The following is a 22,556-nucleotide window of genomic DNA, read 5'->3' on the forward strand; positions in this document are numbered from 1 at the left end:
AAAAAAAAAAAAAAAAAAAAAAAAAAAAAAAAAAAAAAATGATTCAACCATATAATTTTTTAAGCATTAGAACATTTCTTTTGAATAATTGCAATTTTATTGTTTCAATTATAAATCGAATATTTTATAAAAATAAATTATAAACGAATATATTTTTATGTTAATAATGTCAGCTCATTAAATATATACAAAAAATATATAATTATCAAATTAATAATTATAGTATTATTCATAGTATTTACATAATGAAACAGAAAGTATAGTTGTTTTAGTATCGGTAACAGTAGTATATGGAATGTAAAAATTATTTTATTTCTTTGAAATGTATACATTAATCTAACATCGAAATTATTATTATTAAAAGGAGTAAATAAGAAACACAGTATTTTTTATGTACTCGGAGAGAGTAATTAATTACCATCTTAGATAAATTATAGAAAATTATTTCAACGATAATTACTGGGTTTAATATGCGTGATATACTAAACAAATAAATGAAATGTACGTATTGTTACGGTTAAAAATAAATTATATCAGTTAAGAATAAATAAATAAATAACATAAATCTGATTGTTAAGGAAATTTTCGAATTTCATAAGTTATTAACATTGTGTTTCACCTCTAATATTGCTTAATAATACATAGTTAAAATTTTTAACAATTTTATGTAACTGATATGCATTTAAAATTTCATAAAATTATAATGTCGAGTGTAAAATTTAAACAAAATGAGGTACAAACTGAAATAATTGTTTGGAAAACAATAATAGTCATAATTTTAAACTTGATATTTTATGTAAAGTATTTTTATTACTCAGTTATAAATATAAAAACGTAAAATTTAAGAGCGTAGTAAACGAGAAAGAAAAGTAGTCTCAATAAATGGATTAAAATGCAAAGTATAATAGAATCATTAACGCTAATGAAAATGTATTTTATATTTTTATGTTCCGAAGTAATGAAAGAATTAACTTTTCTTTAATAAAAAGTTAACGATAATCATAGGCAAGGGAGTCAATCATTTCATTTCAAATCATTTAACAGTACTCTCTCTTAAATAAATACCGTCAAACACCAATATATTATATTGGAGTAAATTATTTATAAAATGTTTACATACATTTCATTAAAATTAATAACAAATTTTACAAATAACCGATACGATATTCTGGAATATCATTTTGATTCCTAGTCCTGATTTTAATTTCTTAATAAAATAATATAAATTTTTAAAGTGAAATTGACAAAAAATATTAATTAACAGAAATTTGATCTTCTATAAAATATAAAGTTTTTATATTAAACCCCTTTAATTTAGTAAAAGTGAAATTTTTTAATTTGTAAATAAAAATAAAAAATAATAATAAATTAACCTCTTTTAAAAAGAAAATTTAGGTTATGTTGATTTATTTCATAGCTGTAACATAAATGAATACAGTAAACAATACCCACAAAAAAACTAAGTATCTAGGCATAATTTTGGACAGACGATTGACTAGAAGATTTCAACTAAAATAAAAATAAAAGGAACAACGTCAACAGTAGACTTAATTTCATCATACAACACTCAAATTTAATTTTCTTAGAATAATTATTTAATTATTATTTACTAATTAATTTAGCCATTAAAGATTCTACCAATACAAGCTTTCCAAAATATAACATTATATATGATAACTGGGGCGTTTTAGTATGTAACAAACAATAACCTACACAACAAAGATTCAAACTCAATACTGCCAGAAAACTTGCTATCTTACACTATACTAGATTTTACTCAACACTCATTATAAGCACAAATCCTTTAATGAAAAGAATGTACGCAGCGTTAATACCTGACATTTTTTAAATCGCTATCCACCCCTCAAGAAGTGTACGACTTTATTGTTTTACATTTCTAATAATTATGTTTTAATAATGTGAAAAAATTGAAACGGATAAAAATTCCTCATAAAACTAGGTTATATATTGTTTGATGTCATTTTTTTGGTAAATAAAGAAACATTTTTCTGTATATTTTACCTCACAAATTTTTGATAACTATTATGAAAATTTGAAATATATTTTAACTGTGATTGTTTTTATATAATAAGTTTTTTTCAAAATATGATAAAGAATATTTACAGAGTAATACCACTAAACGTAACTGGAACCGAGACGTTTTGACATGACAAAATAATGACAACAAAATCATAACTTAAATATAAATACAATTATGACTAATTCAGCTAGTTGACTTCCTTTAAAGCTATTTAATAAAATGTTAAAAAAAAAAAAATTATTGTAAATTAATTTTGCACAAATTGTTTTTTTTTTAAAACGTTAAAATTTTTGGTTAAAGTTATTTTTAGATAGATAATAAGAAATCTTATTAAACTATATTATAAAATTAAGTTGTTTTTGTCGGTCTCGCCAGTTAGTAATAAAATTTTAAATTAATCATTTTAACTATTTATAAGAGTTACGTAGAATTCATATAAGAGAAATTATTAAATTATTTTTAATGTAATGAATATTTAATATTACTAGACATTTGACGAAATTAAATAAAAATATTTACTTTTTCAAGTGGCTCTAGTTTTAATTTTATATCTTCTAATTTTGAAAGTAGTTCTCTTTCTTTTTTGATCTGATGCTCTTCAACATTTAGAGATTCGTACAACTGACTGACTAATGTTCTTACTCCCGACAAGCGTTCCATATCTTCCTAAAATTTGATAATATCAAAATAATTAATAGGAAACATGTTTAAACAGTTTAACAAACGTATAATACTGGTAGATAAGCTATTAATTAGTGAAATAACAATTTACAATTTTATTAACATAGATGAATATCTAAGAACTTTCTAAGAGTTTGTTAAAAGTAGCGAAGCGTTCGTCGTTATGCTGACTAACCCAACCCTTATAGAAAAATATTAAAAATTACCTGTGTAAGTTTCTTGTGAGGTGGTACTTTAACAATGAAATCACGATCGTTAACGGCTAATCGGAAGTCACCTTCCATTAATGATTCGATGGTATTGGAAGACGCGATTCGCACACCTTGAAGATTAGAAACGACGACATGGTCAACACCTTTATCTTCAGTCTTTAACATGTTCGTAAAGTCGCCAACAGAATTTGATACCGGTCTTAATGTAAACTGACAGAGTTCACGCCGAGACGGAAGAGGAATAGTGACGGTTGGCAGTCCTCGTCTGAGCTCCACGTGTAATTCTAAAACAAAATAAATTCCAATTAATCAACACAAATTATACAAAAAAAAAAATAAGTCTTTAATTAAAAAAAAACTATTGACCTGTCAACATTTTATTTACACCAATTTCCATTTAATAATAATAATAGGTTTCATTTAACTTTCAAAAATACCACTAATCTACTTTTAGGAATAATTTTTTCGTACAATAAACTTTACATTTAAAATGGTTTATAAAAATAAATTCAATTTTAACTAATATACATACATTATTATAAAAAAAAAAATCATTATTTAATAAAAAATTGGGGTAGCTCAATTCGCCCATGTATAATTATAAACGAAATTCAATTTTATTCATTTTGAAATAAAATAAAAATAGACTTTGGGTCAATGACCGTTATTTTTTTCCGTTATAAATTAAAAGAGAAAAATAAAGATAACAAAAGTTTAGTAACCTCGGCGATTTAAAAAGCGCTATACTCTATTCATTACAAAATTTGAATTCTGAAGTTTTTTCTTTTTAACTTGACGGTTATTTGATCTGTCAAGGGTATTCAGTGGAAATCAACATTATCGTTTAATCGGCAATCATTTATGTGTAAGTTTATGTATATTTTATTACGGAACAGTAACTATATTTTCACTTCCTAGCCAAATTTCATTATCATTTCAACATCAATTGCACTTATACTTTACAGCTAGCCATCATTAATTGATGCAGAATACTGTAACACGCGGTTTAAACTGCATTAGTAATGAAAAGAAAGTAATGTCCATAAAGCTTCAACCATGCCGTTCCAGTAGGTCTCCTAAGTGGGCAAGCAAAAAAATAATTTACACGCTATACATTAGTTTTTCTTAATTAAGTTGAAGAATAGCAAACACTCGAATAAGTATGTGTACATGAGGATTCATTCGTTGTTCTGAAACACAGTGCTTCAGTTGTTTTTGGATAATACACTTTTCAAGGTAAGCTTGATGTATAACGCTATTTTTATTACAAAAGTTTTTAACGTTAACTCCCATGAGCATTTTCGACGTCTATCCGCATGTATTGTTTATAAAATATTTACTGCTATCTAATAGCAACTCCCAGGGATGACATGTATTTTACATGTAATAAGATCTCTTAAAATTTGTTTTCAATAAATACAAACAACTGCGACGACCGTAGTAGGAGCGAAGGCGTTGAAACAATTGTTCAAATAAAAATAATAAAATAACTCAACGAGAGTCTTATTCACCGTCTGTACAACCTTTTCAAAATTATGGTCACGTAAACAGCTTTTTTCTAATAGGGGAGGTATTAATCATTATGCAGAGTGCGATTACGAGCGGTACTTCCTGTATAAAAGCTATGATTACATCAGGAGGAGTTATAGTCGAGTGCGCGACAAATACTGTGCATTAACATTATTGGCCTAGGGAATAAGTTATAAACAAAAAATGAAAAAATGGACAAACATTTTTTGGCGGCAATTAGTGTACCGGACGAACCGTGCAAGGCCTCAACCGACTTATCGATTGTCCCAAACTGCACTAAAGAATGAGCCTATCGTATTCATCCGTCGGGATTCGAAACTTTAGACGACGGTATCGTGACCTGAGTGTAAAATGCTGGCATTTATTATGAAAAAAAAAGCACTTTAAAAACCGACGCGTTACAACCACGCACCAGCTGCGTATAAAACAAATATTGTAAACTATAATAACGCCAATTCGAGCAAGAACATTATTACCGGGAAAAACGGTCGTAGTATGAAAGTAGAGTAGTGCACATTCGTTTTATAATGGTTACTTGTAATAAATTCCATCAAGAAAATCGTTGGAAAAATTAGTGACACACTAGAGAATACACCGTGTAAAAAATATGGCCGTTGATAATAATTGTTACCGCGAGTTCATTAAATCGCACCAAAATGGAATAATAATTTCCAAATAAACAAAACCTCTTGCACATGTAGTAAAGTGTATTTTTTTTTGGTTAGGGTTTTCTTGACCAACGAGACTAGTAAAGAAATTATTATGTCATAATAAACGTATTATAAAGAGAAAAAATTGTATTTCACGAAGTGTGGAAACTTTTTACTTATATCATTATAAATTTAAACGAAATACCGTTAAATAAATATTTATAACATAAAGTTTTCACACTTTATATTCGGTTGTATCTGCTAAAACACTTCAAGGGTCACGCTACAAAATAATTACAAGACAGATGATAAGAAAAAGTTTAAATAGACCTTTTGAAATAGTATAAACTTTACAGACAGTAAAAACAGACAACAATCGAATCGCTGGAATACAATTAAAGCTGTCCTCTTCTAATTGTGTGTTCAGATAATTGAAAACGAAAACTTATTTTCATCTTGAAATTTTCAAAAAGCCAAATATATGTTTACTTTTTTTCAAAAGACCAAAAAAACTTTTTATAATAATTTCAGATAAAAATTTAGAGGCATTTTTGTTTTCTTTTAATTCAAATATTTGCAATTCTATTTGACTAGAATAATCCAGTAACATCTTCTGAATAAAACAAATATTTCTATGTTAATAGGAGTGTTATAATTGACACGGTATATTTGACTAACACGCGAGTGTTAATGACGAGCATTTATCCAGTTCATTATATAATTTTCATAGTCTTTAAAATTGAACAAATTTTGTATTATTTCTGTATTGATCTGAATATTAATAGATGGCCGTTGGACAGGTAAAATAAAATCAATTCGGAATAAATACTATTAAAAACAACATGTCTCATGGTGTCCCCAAAAAAAAATAACTTGCCCCTTCATGAATTAAACTGCGAGTTTATTGCTCGAATTTTACTATAAAAAATCGATTTAACACAACAAAAGCTCGAGGTCTGAATAATTAAAATTTATACTCTACTCTTAAAAAGAAATGGTTTATTTCTTCTTTGCTTATAGTTATCAAACTTATACATTTAACTATAACATAAAAGGCATGTCGCAGACAAACTTCATTTTATAAGTCATGATGGACTGTTCTTAAGTAAAATATTACTATTTTTATTAGTATTGTTTTTGTTTCAATTGTTTGTCTTACGCCTTTACCCTGAAGACAAACGATAAAACAATTACGTTAGTTAGATTCGACTTATATATTTTGCTACGAGTCTGTATTTTTATTGCAGAAAATAAAAGAAAATATAACTTTCCGAGATCTAATAACTAAGTAGTAACATTTTAATAAATCTCACTTTTACTACAGTTAAGATAAATTTGGGATGATAAAGTAAAATTAAAACGATTAAGAACTGTAAGTAAATTTTACTGATACATTTGTATTTTAATTTAGAATCAAATTAAAATGATGGAATCATCATATATATACTATATTATATATATTTTAATACTTTAAAATATTTCATAATATCAGCGCCACTATCGACACTCTTTAAATAATATGATTCAAACTGATTTCCAGCCAAAAAATTATGAATTTTTAGTAACCTAACAAAATAAATTGAAAGTTAAATTAAAAAGTTTTAGAGTGAATTTTTAACCAAATGAAATAAATGTACAATACAGACAACCTGCGGGAATTATTAAATAAAAACGTAACAATGTCATATTTTTCTTTAAGACATGGGTGGTGCATATTCTGCTGGAGGAGTTTTCGTAGTTAAAGAAAAGGAAAAAGGATCGAGCAAACGGTATTACGTTGGAGGAAAGGATACAAAAAAAAGAGACCATGCGAGATTCGAGTAAGTAAAATTTATGGTTTTTAATTCTTTAATTTAACGCTTATTTCAACGTCGATGTCATTAAAAAATGATACGTGTTCTCTTATATTTTAAACTTTGCGAATATATGACGCGTGTAAAATGCTTTAAGACCGCACCCATACTATTTCATTAAAAATTAATATAATACAAAAATAAACGCATTCTGATAAAACGAAAAAAAATTGACGAGAAAATAATTACCTTGTCTAATCTAACAAAGAGAAATTAAAATGTTTTAATTGAGTAAAAATATGAAGTAATTCCAAGGAGTAAACCGAAATTCTTTATAGTTAAACTAACATAACATAATACGATATACAAAATCAATAATAGTGTTACTCAAATTCAAGTTTTTATTAATATAATTTATTGATTTTTATAAATAGAAAAAATTTTCTCTATCTAATTCGATAAAACTATTTTTTCAACTATAATTTGTAATCACTATTTTGTAATACTGCAAACAACAATTTATGACAACCTATCGTAAGTTATTTTTTTATTATGTTATGTGTTTTTTCGTGTTTGTGTTGAAAAATTATACTAAAAATAATCTTCACTTAATTCTTTTAAGAAATTAAAAGCTTTTAACGCTAATGAAAAATATAAAATATAATTTTTGACAAAAATAAGATAAGACTAAAGGTACGAGTATTGAGCAAAAATGAAATATTAAACGTCTAAGTCATAAGTTGTTAAAATTATAAATGAATAACAGTTTAATTATATCAATGCAAAATTAAAATATGATTTTAACTACACAAAAGAGCTAATAAAATATTAAGTAATTAGTTAGCGTGCATTAGGAACTAAGTATACAAATATGTCAAAAACAGTGGCGTAAATGAATATAGATTTTGTACATCTTTTATATTGTACTTTAGTATTGAAAAAACAGTAATATAGAAATATTGATTTCTTCATTTTGTCAATACCCATTTTAATGGTTCAAAAGTACAATGCAAATTATTCGACATGTAATTGTGATGAATAAATTATAAAAGAAACTTACTATTTATTATTCATATTCGGACTTGTCATTTTTATGGGTATAAATAATAATTAAATTTTTTCAGAAGTTGTAATTGTGTAGTAAGTTAACAATATATTACTCTTCTAAAGGTGGGTTAATATAAATAAACTTCAAAAAATAAAGGGGCTGTTATTTTAAGATACGCTGTTTAATTACATCATTATTTTTACCACCCACGTTTTCACATGGACCAAACTAACTCACGTATAATTATCTCAGTTGACACTTAAAGCGAACAATAGTACGATAATTATATTTTTAATTTAATTACTTGATTTACTGGCAAAAACGCTTTTGGGACAACTATATTCGTCACACGTCTTTGGCGTTGTTCACAAAAAAATGTTTAAATGTACTGAAAAAAAAATGCAATACATTTTTTTACTCTGAATTTCAGTAAAAACACCAAATTAACAATGTCTATAAAGAAACTTGTCAAATAAATACATTTTTTTTTTATATAATGGTTTTAGAAAAAGAATTTATGAACAAAATTCATAACAGTAAAATATTGTTTATTGAACCAGCAAGAACTTATGTGGGTGAATTAGGATTTTACGTTCACATGAACAATATTATAACATAAAAAAAAATATCCGGATAAAGAAAATTGGGTTTTATATTGTGACCATCAACGCATTGCGCCGGTCGATAAAATCTTCGCACTTGTAAGCCTCCACTGGCTTACGGTGGTTAAAAAAACTGCGCGTCAACCTACAAAGATTTGGAGACATACAAAGTAGCTATTAAAGATATATTTATAAATGTAATGAAACGGTATCTTTTGAATGAAAGTAAATTAAATTTGAGATAAAGTGGTAGCCAAGATATATTTGGAAATAATTAGAATATAAATGTAAACTAGGAAAATTTTTAGCGAAGAGATTTACACGATCAATCATACATATATTTTAATCAGAATTCTGCGACAGACAAAGCACATATTTAATCGGAAACAGGAGCCTCACAATGATTGCCATCTACGTGGAATATTAATTTATCCTATTACCTATTCTAATTATTATTGTTAGCACAACTTTAAAGATAATATTTGTCACACAGAAATCATATTATGTATAATTTTATAAACCGGAAATGCACAGCTAATCATCCATCTAATATTATGAATTCGGATATAATTTGAAAAAAAAACTAAATAGGAAGTAGTTTTTACTTTTTTGGCAACGGCGCCAAAGAAAAAATATATTTTATTCGCATTAATCATAAAATAGCATGCGCCAAGTCAATATCTTTCCCTGGCCTGAGAGTTTTATACTACTCACTTACAATGTAAGAGGTATCCACGTAATTGCCATTGATTTTCTGTATACAACATAAGCAATACGTCTTCAGAATTGAAAGGCAAAATAATGACGTGTTTTAAAAGGTTTTCCGCCGTATTTTAAATGTGTGATAAATCATATGGTTTAAACACAATTAAATTTCACAAATGTTATTTTTAAAAACATTAAATGATTACAAAAGGCCTTTTTATGCTGCATTTTGAGAGGGAAACCTTCTGTTTTTATTAATAATAAAAATTACATGTAATTTACAAATTTGAAAATGGTATGAAAGAATAATTTTTCACAATGACACTCATAAATAAGCCATAGAGTTTAACTATTCTTACTAACATTAGTACTTCAAAATATCATAACAGCTCTAATTTTCCTATTTTACACTTGTATAAATTAATTGCAAACATACACGATACCTAATATACAGAGAACGCAAAAAAAAAAAAACAGTTATAATTAAACATAAAATATTAGTAACAAAAATCTAACATCAAGAGTAGTATCTAACAAAAATCAATATATTAATACTATAATACTTCAAGCTGTATTATTGTTCTTATAGTTGAATAATTAAATTTTTTTTACAAATTAGATAATTTATATAGTAATGTCATTTAAAATATTTTCTCAGAATGATAATAATTATTAAAAGAATTATCCTTATTAAAATTTTTTTTGTTGTGTATAATTTTTCTAGAATAAATTGTAATTTATTATTAAATTGCTGGAATGAGAGCTTAGTTTAATAAAATATGTTTATTAGTAACCAAATTTTAAATATTTTAAGTTGAAAAAATTTAAAGAGAATAAATTGTAATAGTAAAAAAAGTATATAAAAATATTATAATTAAATTTACAATTTTTTTTTGTTATACAAACACCAAATTATTTTTGATATGTTAAGGTCAAAATAAATTTTTTATTGTTGGTGTAATTCGAATAGCTAATTATACACTTGGGTTAAGATTAACACTAAAAGAGTATTTAGTTTTCAACATAAAAAAATTGTTGACAAAAAACTGCTCAGGCAACAATTCTGAATGTAACTAAAAGTTTCTAACCGTAAATTAAACGATGGGGCGGTCGGTGTGCACAGCTGGTACCCGCGTGCACTCTTCCGGAACTGGAGACTGAATAGGTGCGGGAAAAAGGGCAAAGGGTGTCCCAAACAGTATGGCCACTACGTTGTTGAGACACGAGCAAAATCAACAGATAGACCAGAATACTCTGTATAAAATAATTATGTAACATGAACAAAAAGTTGAGAGGAGAGATCTTTGAAAAAATTCTGGGGTGCAAACGTGAAGCACTGCTTCTTCTATGGCTCTTGAAATGTTACGGTACGACAGGACGACACGCGTTCCGGTGGGCAACACATGCGGGCGTACAGTTCACCATACAAATCACCTGGCGCTTTGTAGGTCTGTAAACACTAGTGCAGCGAACACGTTCCCGGCGATATTTCACTATTGTTGTGAACACTATTAATGTTATTGTGGTCCTCGACTGAGGTAGTGCAGCGCAGTAGTGTTGAAGTGCCGAGTGTCGCGAGTGTTAACGTTGCGTCGGTGACAACTTGATTTGATAAACTTTGGTGAGTACTACTTAACGTAAAAATGCTTGTCAAATAGATGTATAAATTTCAATGTATCGAAAAATCCAAATAGTTCAATGTTTACCAAAGAGCGCCAAAAAGTAATCATTTTTCTTTAAAATTGTTTCACATGTTATTTTGATAATTGTCCAAATAGAAAATTTGTTCGACTAAACGAGCTTTTCTTAAATTGTAAAACACGATTGAGTTAAATAGGTTCTTCCGGTATTCGCTGTCATGTTAAATTTCTTATTTATTCATGGAAACTTTTAGTAAAAAATAATCAAAAATAGTTTCAACTAAAAATTAAACAAGCACAACCATTAATGAAAATAAAACAACTGTAATATTATTATTGACACGCTGATTTACTGATGTAAATCAGTAAATAACTCTTAGTCTACGCTGCATCAACTATTATTTATGTAATATAATTTTATTATTGTTCTTATTTCTGGGAAATTTTTTATCGAAATATGTGAATAATGTAATTGATGCATTACACACGCAGAAAGTTGAATTCATCAGATACAAATAGTATCTAATTTCGTAAAAATATACTATTGCAAAATGAATCTCAATGTTAATTTAAATTCAAGATAAAAATGTTTCTTTTTAAACAAAGTCTTCAAACATAAAATTCAGTCATCTATATCATTGCACAACATCCCGTTTCAATTTATAATACAATTCTAACAATTATTCTGATATTGTTATATTTTACTCAAATTAAATGGGTATTTCTAGATGGTTTTTTATAAAACAATAATATTTGTCTTAAGTCATTCATTTTGATTGTTGAGTTCCTTCGTGTACGTCAAAATATTTATTAATTATTTATCAGACTTTGATTAAATCTCTCTAGAATATTTACGAAATGTAAAACAAATAGAAAATAATTATTATCTAAGTATGCGCTTGACTCTTTCACGTAACTTACAAACTAAAGGTAGTAAGCAGAATTTCAGTTAAAATTCGGTAGCTAATATTGTAACTATGTTATCTGCATCAAATTTCAATTAATAAATAATCGTGAACGAACATGTCTAATCAACAAGCTGTAGTATAATACTCGAAATGATAAAATGTTCGGATACCTGTATTCTATGCAATAACGCATTTATGTTAATTTGTTCACAAAGCGTATTGTACTCATATATATGGGTCTCTGAACTCTCGGATTAAACAATGAACCGATGTGGTTTACCGTATTTAAATAAAACCCTAAACTATTTAAAACAATTAATTCGCGAATATCCGGGGACCTAAGTTTTTATCGGAAGTGACGTAGCTACAATGGACCAAGGAAAACCTCCAATACACACATGTAATATGCGGCGCAGAGGACTTGTCTGTCAGACCGTAACATCCACCTGCAGAATAGACCACTGGTATACTACAAATGTGTACTTCCAAACACCTCATTGCGTGTATATAATATGTAATCAATGTTTTTATTGTGATATGGCCTCCTCGCAGAGTACACATATAGGAAATTGGATATCCAACTGTGAACTCGAGCGACCGGATCTGAGTGTAGGATGGTGCGAAATGGGCAGAAAGCATGGAGAGTGAAATCAGCATCACGCATCGTTTTCATCTTCGCGTCAATCGCATACGATGATATTTTCCGTGACGGCCGATAATTAACAGCGATTGTTTGCATTCAGCATTATATGTACATTTTTTTTTGACACTCGACCACAAGTTTTGTTTTGAAATATTTTAGTGCATCTAATTATAATTGGATATATTGATAATTATCAATCGTGGCTATTCATTAGTATTATGGATGCTATATGACTTGTGAATGACTTCGAAGTTATCAAACTTTGTTCCATAAAAGTTCCAATTTATATGCAACAAGTAATCAACTATACATTCATGACGAAATTTTAATTGCTAATGTCTTACTTAATTTGGACTAAATAAAAATAAGAGTTTTAAAATTATGTTATTAAAACTGCTAAGAATTTATCAATTTAACAAGTATTTAAACTAAAAAGAGTTTTATTAATTTCAATGAAGTAAAATAGCATGAGGTAACTTCACTGAAGATGGTGATTCAAAAAAACATAATACAAAAATTACGTTTTTTTTTTATAGAAAAATTATCGCAGTGATCACAAGAGTCTTGACGAGATAAAAAATTATGATTAATTAATAAAATAACGAAAGTCTATTGGATAGCAGATAACTTTTATTAACTAAAATTAGTCAAATAGAATAAAAATACATAAAATTCATAATTCACATAATATAAGAGGCGAGTGTATCAATATGAATCATTGTAACAGCTAATTAAATAAGAATCTAAAAGATTCATAGATTTTTGAAATGGAAGAGTCACAATACAAGTGAAAGTACGTCAAAATGTTCAAGATGTCACTACGAAATTTCATAAAAAAAAATAACAATTCATTGAAGATATTATCAATAAATGTTGCGTGCCAGGTTTAAGTATAAAACTCATTATTAACATACTTAAAAAATCTATTATTGTTTATGTAAGGAGATAAACGAAATAATAACGAGTAATTAATTGTATTGTACTTAGTCAAGGCAAAATGAACACGATATAATTGACTAACTCCTCAATTTTCATAGACAAAAAATAGTTATTACAATACACTCTTAATTTAAAGCAAATTATGCTTCTCATAACGATCATACCAATTATGTATAATCATTGGCTAATTTTGCTGGGACTTTGAGCAGTCAAGGTCTTGACCTAGGCAAAGAAAGATTATTTACAGCCAACCACGGTACACTTCAACTAAATAAATATTTTTTTTAGTACCCTTCTATGTTACCACGTTCGAGGTTAAACATATTTATAGGTGACAGTCTGTTTGGCCGTTATGTGCTATTACCTGTCTTTTACTGCATATAGATTATAATTAAAACCATATGATACAAACTCAAAGAACAGCACATAACTTGACATCAAATAAAAGTGCTAATTCGGTTACGTTTATCTATGTAATGTATATATAGATAATGTGCAATATCTATGAACAAATGGCAGATTCAATATCACAATATTCGGTGAACTTTACAAAGACCTCACGCGTAGTTACGAACATTTCCCGCTGAGCTTATAACGGAAAATCGAATATAGACTAAATTTATGGACCATTCATGTTTTCAATTCTAATAAAGTGTTATTGAAATAGTTAGCAATATAGAAACAGAGCACCGGCGAGAAAGACATAATTCGATTAATGACCCGAAAAATCTGATATCTCAAAGTTAAAAACCAATATCAACAAATGGCTATGTGAAATTTACATCAATATATACTCGTTCAAAACATTTTTTTTTTAACTGCCAATTATATTTAACACTCAAAATATTAAGAAATATATATGAAAGTAAAAAGTTGGTTTCCATGTTAATTGGAATTAAAATTTCAAGTGAATATTCGATTATTTAATTTTCGAAATGATAAAAGTATCAAATAATAATCAAACTAAGTTTAATATAATATTGATTTTCCATTAATTATTGGATTGATTCAACTAATACTGTGAAAATAGCATAGCACACTAGTGCCATACATAATCACGTATCTTACACTTTCACCGTCGGAAAATCCGATCAAGGTCGAAAAGAATTGAGATGAGTTCAGAAAAAATTTTAGTCAAGGTAATTTTTGATTGAGTTTATGTAACGTTTGACATGCGACATACCGTGATCTAGTGCCTATATTTACCACCACTTTAGGTTATTTTCATTATTGTAGTAATAAAAATACTACAATCTATAAAAAAAGTTTGACACGAACGGAAACTAGCCGCTAAAAACAACATTTGCTCATGAATAATAATAACGCTAAAATACAATCATTTGACCACCAAATCACTCTTAAATATGGCTCATTCTGATAATTGCATTTCTGCTTTAGATTTTTTTACATGTAACAGATTGTCAAGGAGTTCCGTACATATTATTAAACTCGTATGGACATAACGTTACCGCGTCAAATAATTATTATTTAGGTCAATATCGATTGGAGATTTTTCTCTATATCAATGATTAATCATTTCTAATAATTAAGTGACATAACATAAGATGAACTCTAAAAATAATGACTGTTCTGTATAAATCGCTGACATAAAGATTACTTGAAACGATATTATTTAAATTGCTGATGCGATTTCATAGTACTTAATATTTTACTGAAAACCATCAAAATTTAATAAATATAAAAAGAAAATGAAAAAATATTTTAATACTAGTATTGGTTATTTAAAAACAAGATATTATATTATTCATATACAGTGTATACACACAATATGTATCACAATATCAAGATAATACTGCATACAACTTTTTATTTTAATATTCAATGTAAAACTAGCAGTATTTTTAATATATCCCATGATTATTCGTAATGAAACAAAAAAAGTGAAAATTTTAAAGGAGCAAAATTTATTTTCACTAGAAATATTTTATTTCATTTTTTAATAAATTTTCTCAAAAATAAATCTGTTAGGGCAAGCTAAGTATTTAGTTGAAAGAGTTAAGACTTTCTGTTTGCGACAGTAATGCACTTTCTTAAAGAAAAATAATGGAAAATTAATTTATGATAGTGTGTGAATCACATAACTATTTAAATGTCAAAATGAACAAATAAAAATTTTATCGCAGTCGGTAGGATTCGAACCTACGCTCCCAGAGGGAATCTGATTTCTAGTCAGACGCCTTAACCGCTCGGCCACGACTGCACGATACTCTGGTTGGGAAATTAGGCGGTTTTAAGAAGAATGACAAAATTTTTATATTTTTATAAGACTTCATAAGAAAATTAATAAATATTTCTAAAATTTTTAAAATAACAATTACCATTTCTTCAATTAAAATGTCAACACAATTTCACTTATATTACACTAATAACATAATATACTATTTTATAACTCTGGTCACTAATCCGAACGTTTTTTTTCTCGGAAAACAAATACATTTTTAACACTATCATATAATTAGAATTTGTTTTATTGAACATATATTTTTTGTCGCAATAGTTTTAAAGTAATTTTGGAGTATTTCCAGAAGAACGAGGAATATTGTTGTATAATCCCGATGAGAAAACTCAAAATAGCATCGCTCTTGGGTTCTTATAGTATAATCTAGTTGATAACTACGTTTAAATGGCTAAAATAAAGATTGTGTTAAAAAATAATACTTTAAAACTATAATTTCACGTATAAAAAAATATAATACTTAAGCTTCATTAGTTATCTAGAACAACAACGATTTTAAATAATAATCATTTATTTTAAATAAGCATTATTTTATTTAAATTTGTCATACTGTTTTGTTTTTAGAATAGTATTCAATGAAAATTATATATATGTTGATAATAACTTAATGCACTTTAAGAAATTTTTTTTGAAAAAAAAAAAACTTTCTATGAAAACTATTGACAAGAATTTTGTTGTTACAACATTATGAATAGCTCATACATTTTCAAATAAAACTTGTCAATGCTAAACAATTTGAATGAAATATAACTTTTCATAAAAATGTTACGATTCTTTAAATTTTTTAAAACCAATTAAAATGCAAAATACAAACTGTATGGATTTGTTAAATACATGAAAGAGCTAAAACAAAATTAAATAAACGTTTACTTTGATCGCAGGTATCAAAAATTTGAATAGAATTTTTTGATTATTTATTTATTCATTATTTAATCACGCTCAACGTACTGTCTAAGAACGTTAAAAAGCTTTTGACACAGCTATTGTTTGTACCAGAGAGGACGGGAAAACCTACATAGACCAGCAGCGCAACGGTTCAACGAAGGCGCGACGCGTTACCGACTGAGTAAAATAGACCGTTTAAATAGATAATATATATAATTAATGAAACGTTTGAAAAATAAAAGCTCAGCTAGGTATACGGGACCTTATTACTCTTACTTTGTTGTGTTGTAGTCTCTGTGTAACAAATAAACATTAAAAGTGAACCTTAATAGCAGGCATGTGTAATATGTTGCCTGTCAGCAAGGCGTTTTAGATATATTTACTTGCATGTATTAAACAAACAGGGCTTATAAGTCATATTTGGTTGATTTATAACATCATATGAAATACAAAAATTCTTAAAAATTCTAGAATCTGTCATTATTATCATAAAATTATAACAAAAAATCTTAGAACTAAGTATTGACGTATTAGATAGCTTTAATTTTTAATGAATTCTAAAAATAACACATTGATCGTATACATTTTGCCAAGTTATCTTTTCAGCCGTTTAATTTAATTTAATTTAAATACAATGATTAAACTATTATGATAAAATTATGAAAAAATATTTATTAAATTTAATCTTTCAGACGAATACCCAGTGATCCGGGAGGTTTAGCAATTAAAACAGACGATGAAGACGACCAATTTTTTCATAGATTTTGTTGGGATCAACTGAGAAAACATGACCAAGAATTAATTCCTAGGGTTAGACTTAAGACTCCCTACAGGACACCACCACTTTTAACAATAAGGTAAGAGAAATTTAGCAAAATACAGTACAAAGTAAATGAATATAATACACAAGAAAATACTAACGTCTCAGAGGTAAAAAATTATAAATGAAACATTTGTGAAAGACAAAAAAAGATGTGTCACATTGACAAATTAATAGTAAATCTTACTACAAATAATTTCTTCAGATCAAATAAACAAACGATGGCATACCAATATAGTTTTAATTAAAAATGTGTTCAATAACAAACGTGAATTAATTATACTTTTTTTCTGAAATTTTTAGTCGCATGTTAAAAGAGTTAGAAAACGAAAGCAAAAAGAAAAAAATGGATTCTCCTTCAAGGAATAGAGCTCGATCGACATCGGATTTAAAATCTCGACAATACATACCGAATGAGGTAAATACTATATAAATCAATTTAATGTAATGATAAAAAAGTATTTTGTAATTAAAGTACATCAAGCTTTCTAAAATAAATCAGTTGTATTTTCGATCCTACTATAATCGATTCCCTTATACCTACGTTTTAACATTTTATATAAAGTTTTAAAATTAAAATTTTAAGAATTTTACAAAATAAAAGGTCAAATTTTAATGTTTAATTTTCTACCGAGTATTAGATTCAAGATTTTTACTTAAAATAATTTAACTAGTAAAAATTATATAATACATTGATAGAAAGACACAGTTACTTTCACAATTTCTAACAGTTTTATATTATTCAGTAAATATTACATTATAATATTATAACCAATAATATATTATAAATGAATATATTATTAAATTTTACTACAAATATATTTGTATTGCAGAATGCGCCAACAGTAAAACGTTACAATCGAGTAAGCCAAGGAAATCGGAGTAGAAGCCGATACGAAATTTACAATTCTACAACAATGCCATTTGGTAAACGTTATAGAGAAATGGTTACTTCTAATATACACGATATTGAAGATAATAATGAAAGTAGTACTGACTCGAGTCAAAGTACATATGCGACATGTTGTTCAGAAGTAGAGACTTTGAAAATGTCTGGTTTTCATTGTATCGATGAAAACACTAAAAAACACGAAGTTACCTTGCAAGCCAGTACAGACGAAACAGTTACAGAAGCTCGAAATTATGACGTGAGCACAGAAGAAAAAAATAAATTAATAGAGAATGACGAATTGAAATCGACGGCAATGGTAAAAAGTATTAATGAGAGACGCCTAATGTACAATATGCCAAAATCGTCTAATTGGAATACGTATCAAGAAGAACAATTAACTTACGAACCAGAAGACCAACAAGTACATAAAGAAGTTGTTGTGAGATCTAGAAGTCTTTTTAGCTTATTAGAAGATCAGCCGGTAGAAAATTTAAACCAAAATAACACCCAAAAGTTGGTAAAAGCAACATCGGAAAATTATTTGTACAAGGAAGATAATCAGAAACCTAGAGTTGTTGATACAACACCTTCAAAGAGATATAATAGTACAATTAATTTGAAAATAAGTAATATTAAATCTAAGTCACAAGGTATAAAATATAAATCACAATCAGATTTGTGTCGGTCAGTAGAAGAATCTAAGAGATTAAATAGACCAAAATCGATGGATTACCTTACTCATAAAGAGAATAAATCGCACACGGAAACACTAAAGAAACATTTTTACTATCATCCTTTGAAACCCATAAAAAAACTTAATGATAATGAATTACCAGATCCAGATAAAGTTCAGAGTACTAGACAACTATTCCAAAAAGTTTTGAAAATACCACTTCCTCCAAGTTTAAATAATCAAAATCCAAAAATAGGACCAAGACCTACACAAGAAGTTCGAGTTGTGCCGGATTCTCATAAACCTAGTATTCAAAAATGCGTTTCAGTAGATATGGGAACAAACATTCATAACAAATGGACGGATAGTGGAAGTGTATCATCTGGTGTGGGTAGTGAAGCTAGCTTTGAAACAGAATCTTCTGAAAATAATGCAAGAGGTGATAAGTATAGTAGCGACGATGAAGAATATTTAGCCGATAAAACTACAATCGAGTTGGTAGGACGACCCGTGTCTGCCGAAATTCTTAATAAAATCAGAAAATTTGGAACCAGTGTCACTTACTATGGAGGTAAAGTTATATCGAGTAGTCGAGGAGAAGTGTGTAGTCCTATGACTATGACTATAATGGACGAAATTAGACATCAAAAAGAAGAAAATATCAAACTTCGTCTAGTAAAAAGTAACAGTTGTGGAAGTAGAATAGAATTAATGGAAGAAATTAAACACAGTGAAAAACAAGTTGAAGCAATCCGAGAGGAAGAAGAAGACGAAGATCTAAGAAGAGAAAAAAGCAATCAAGACATTTTGGACAATAGTTCATCTAAAAGTGTGTCTTCTGACGAATTATCGTGGAAAGCATTAATAGTCATTAGAAAGAAAATGAATAACGTACCAGTATTTGACATGGAATTTGAAGAATTTGAAGTACTCGATGATAATAACAAAAACAGAGACTAAAACCTTCATTTTAAAACGGCTTAGATACATAAACATTTACTCAACTCACCATAAAAATAAAATTATTTTATCGATTTAATTATAATTACTGTTGCCAATCTATGTTCTAAAATTAAAAGAAAAATATATTATTATGCATTGTTAGAATTAAATTGCTTTATTAAATTATTTAAAAAATTGTACTATGTCAATAGTGTATGTTTAAAACTACATAAGTGTATGTATTGTAAATCTTTTTTAAAATCGAAATAAAAAGTTATTTATACTATAGGAAGTAGTGCACTGCGCGATAATATATTACGACAAGAGCACTGCGGATACTTTACAATTGTTTCGTTAATATAAAACAATAAAGGAGATGAATATTTCCAGCTCATTTTTTAATGATTATTTCTTACTGTTATAACGTATACATACAATTGTGTTGTTTTATAAGAATTCAGGATTCCGTATGTATTTAAAGTTTTCGTTGATTTCTATGAGCTATAGACTAAAATAAAATTCTCCGAATTGAAATGAATTTACCTATTAATGTTAAGACAAAAATATCAAAGCATATTATTATGTTCATTTAATTATGTATTATCGTTGAAAATACAAAAAAAAACCTTAATAAATTATTCTAATAAATATCAAGAAGTTTGCGATGAAGATGTGATATTATTATGCCTAGAAATTAAAATTAAAGTAGTTATTTTAGGATTTATATATATATACGAGGTGGTTGATTAACTATGTCTTGATTAATATTTTTATAAGTGTAAAACATATAATAATTTTTTTTCTCAAAAGGTAATAAAAAGAATCAAACATAATTTTTTTTTAATAGAAAATATCATCGCTTATACAACGCAACAGTAGTATATCAAAATTTGACAAAAGGAGACTTGATCTAACATTTATACATTTAACATTAATTCATTTTGAAGAATCTTTCTATACATAAAGTAAAAAAATACCATTATTAAAAATAAAATATGTAAATTAGAAAAAAGTTGGATTGGATTTGATTTTAGCTTCGATGCGAAGCGGAGAAGGTATTAATTTTACTATGATGTGTTTATTTTTTATTTTTTTTTTATTTTATTTTTTTTTTTTTTTTGTGTCTGTCAATACTTTTTCTCAGCTCTCACTGGACCGATTTCTTTCAAAAATACGTCAAAAGATCACAAATCGTATCTAGTTGAAGACATTACCCTTAAAAATTGAAAAAAATTCCCTCGTTCCCCGCAAATGGGGGAAATATCCAAAAAAATTACAAATTTAAAAATCGACAAATTTTGTCATTTTTTTCACTTTTTTTTCTTAAAACTTCCATAACTTTTTCAAAAATCAACAAATCAACATAATTTTTTTTTAAACTAAAACCTTAGATATTTTCCTTTCATTTGATATAATTTTTTTGAAAATTTAACACTTAACCTGCTCATGGGGGGGGATTTAAAATTGCAACTTTTTTACAAAAACTAACTTTTTCAACTTAATTTTTGAAAATGTTCCGGAAATACTGCGTCCTTTAAACATATATCAAATTAAAGCTTATTTTATGTACTATAAAATGAAAAAAAAAAATTTGTCCCGACACTTTATCTTCTGCATGTAAACGGTTGCCGTAGTTAAAAAAACACTATTTTTGTGTTAAAATTTTCGATTTTCAATTTTTAATTTTCAACTTAAAAATGCTATAACTTTTCGAAAAATGCATGTATCAGCACAATTTTTTTTTTTCTAAATACATTATAAGTACATCTTCCATTTGACATACTTTTTATTAAAATTAGACAATTTCCCCTTATATAGGGGGGGTTCAAACTTTGAAACATTGTATAAAAAATAGAACTTTTTCAACTGAACTTTTGAAAATGTTCCGGAAATACTGCGTCCTTTAAACATATATCAAATTAAAGCTTTTTTTATGTACTATAAAATGAAAAAAAAAAATTTGTCCCGACACCTTATCTTCTATGTGCAAATGGCTGTCGAAATTATAAAAAAAATGTAATATTTGCGATAAAAATCACCTTTTATAACGATGTTTTTTGTACTTAAAACTGCCATAACTTTTTCAAATATTAACTAATCAAAATAATATTTCTTTATATTGAAACCTTAGGTAATTTTCTTTCATTTGATATCATTTTTTTTTGAAAATCTAACACTTATTCTGCTCAGGGGAGGGATTTAAAATTGCAACTTTTTTACAAAAACTAACTTTTTCAACTTAATTTTTGAAAATGTTCCGGAAATACTGCGTCCTTTAAACATATATCAAATTAAAGCTTATTTTATGTACTACTAAATGAAAAAAAAAAATTTGTCCCGACGACCTATCTTCTATGCGCAAAAGGCTACCGTATTTAAAAATATGCTATTTTTTATTAAAATTCTAGGTTTTGTATTTTATTTTATTTTAAAATATTTTATTAGGGGAATAAACTGACTTTCATGAATATTATATAATTTCATTGACATAGAATAAAGTTCATAAGACATATGATATTATACTTATTAACATTTTTTACTTTTTTAAAGTCGAAAAAGAAATTTTTAAATTTGAGTTAGCTTTAATAGCCAATTTTATCATGCAACAATAATCAACGAATAGTTGCCGAATGGGTAACACCTTGATCTTTAACGCCTAGGGTACAACGTTCAAATCCGTTCGTGGCTTCTAAAA

At 27.1% G+C, this 22,556-nt stretch overlaps 2 protein-coding genes and 1 non-coding gene across 6 annotated transcripts in view; 1 reads left to right on the forward strand and 2 right to left on the reverse strand.

Annotated features, from left to right (window-relative positions):
• Window positions 1-22,556, reverse strand: part of LOC126906043 (calcium uniporter protein, mitochondrial) — a 37,399-nt gene that overhangs the window by 6,613 nt on the left and 8,230 nt on the right. Inside the window, exons 3-4 of the mRNA XM_050686273.1 lie at window positions 2,929-3,218; window positions 2,561-2,707 (exon numbers count right to left, since the gene is read on the reverse strand). Of these exons, the coding sequence (XP_050542230.1) occupies window positions 2,561-2,707; window positions 2,929-3,218 (437 nt within the window). The remainder of the gene's footprint in view (window positions 1-2,560; window positions 2,708-2,928; window positions 3,219-22,556) is intronic.
• LOC126906041 (uncharacterized) lies at window positions 4,086-20,258 on the forward strand. 4 transcript variants are annotated; one of them, XM_050686267.1, is made up of 5 exons: window positions 4,086-4,170; window positions 6,814-6,934; window positions 17,227-17,391; window positions 17,658-17,772; window positions 18,188-20,258. In XM_050686267.1, exons 2-5 carry the CDS (start codon window positions 6,816-6,818, stop codon window positions 19,877-19,879), a joined length of 2,091 nt encoding a protein of 696 aa, XP_050542224.1. In that variant the 5' UTR covers window positions 4,086-4,170; window positions 6,814-6,815; the 3' UTR covers window positions 19,880-20,258. The 4 variants fall into 4 exon arrangements, with proteins under 4 accessions (XP_050542224.1, XP_050542225.1, XP_050542226.1 ...); XM_050686268.1 differs by lacking the exon at window positions 4,086-4,170 and having other exon boundaries at window positions 6,801-6,934; XM_050686269.1 differs by lacking the exons at window positions 4,086-4,170; window positions 6,814-6,934 and adding an exon at window positions 10,699-10,984.
• Trnas-aga (transfer RNA serine (anticodon AGA)) lies at window positions 15,532-15,613 on the reverse strand. The gene has a single exon. It is a non-coding gene; the product is annotated as a tRNA-Ser (tRNA).

This window comes from Daktulosphaira vitifoliae, unplaced genomic scaffold, assembly GCF_025091365.1.
Source record: "Daktulosphaira vitifoliae isolate Bord-2020 unplaced genomic scaffold, ASM2509136v1 Scaffold_4, whole genome shotgun sequence".
In the NCBI taxonomy this organism is placed as follows: Eukaryota; Metazoa; Arthropoda; class Insecta; order Hemiptera; family Phylloxeridae; genus Daktulosphaira; species Daktulosphaira vitifoliae.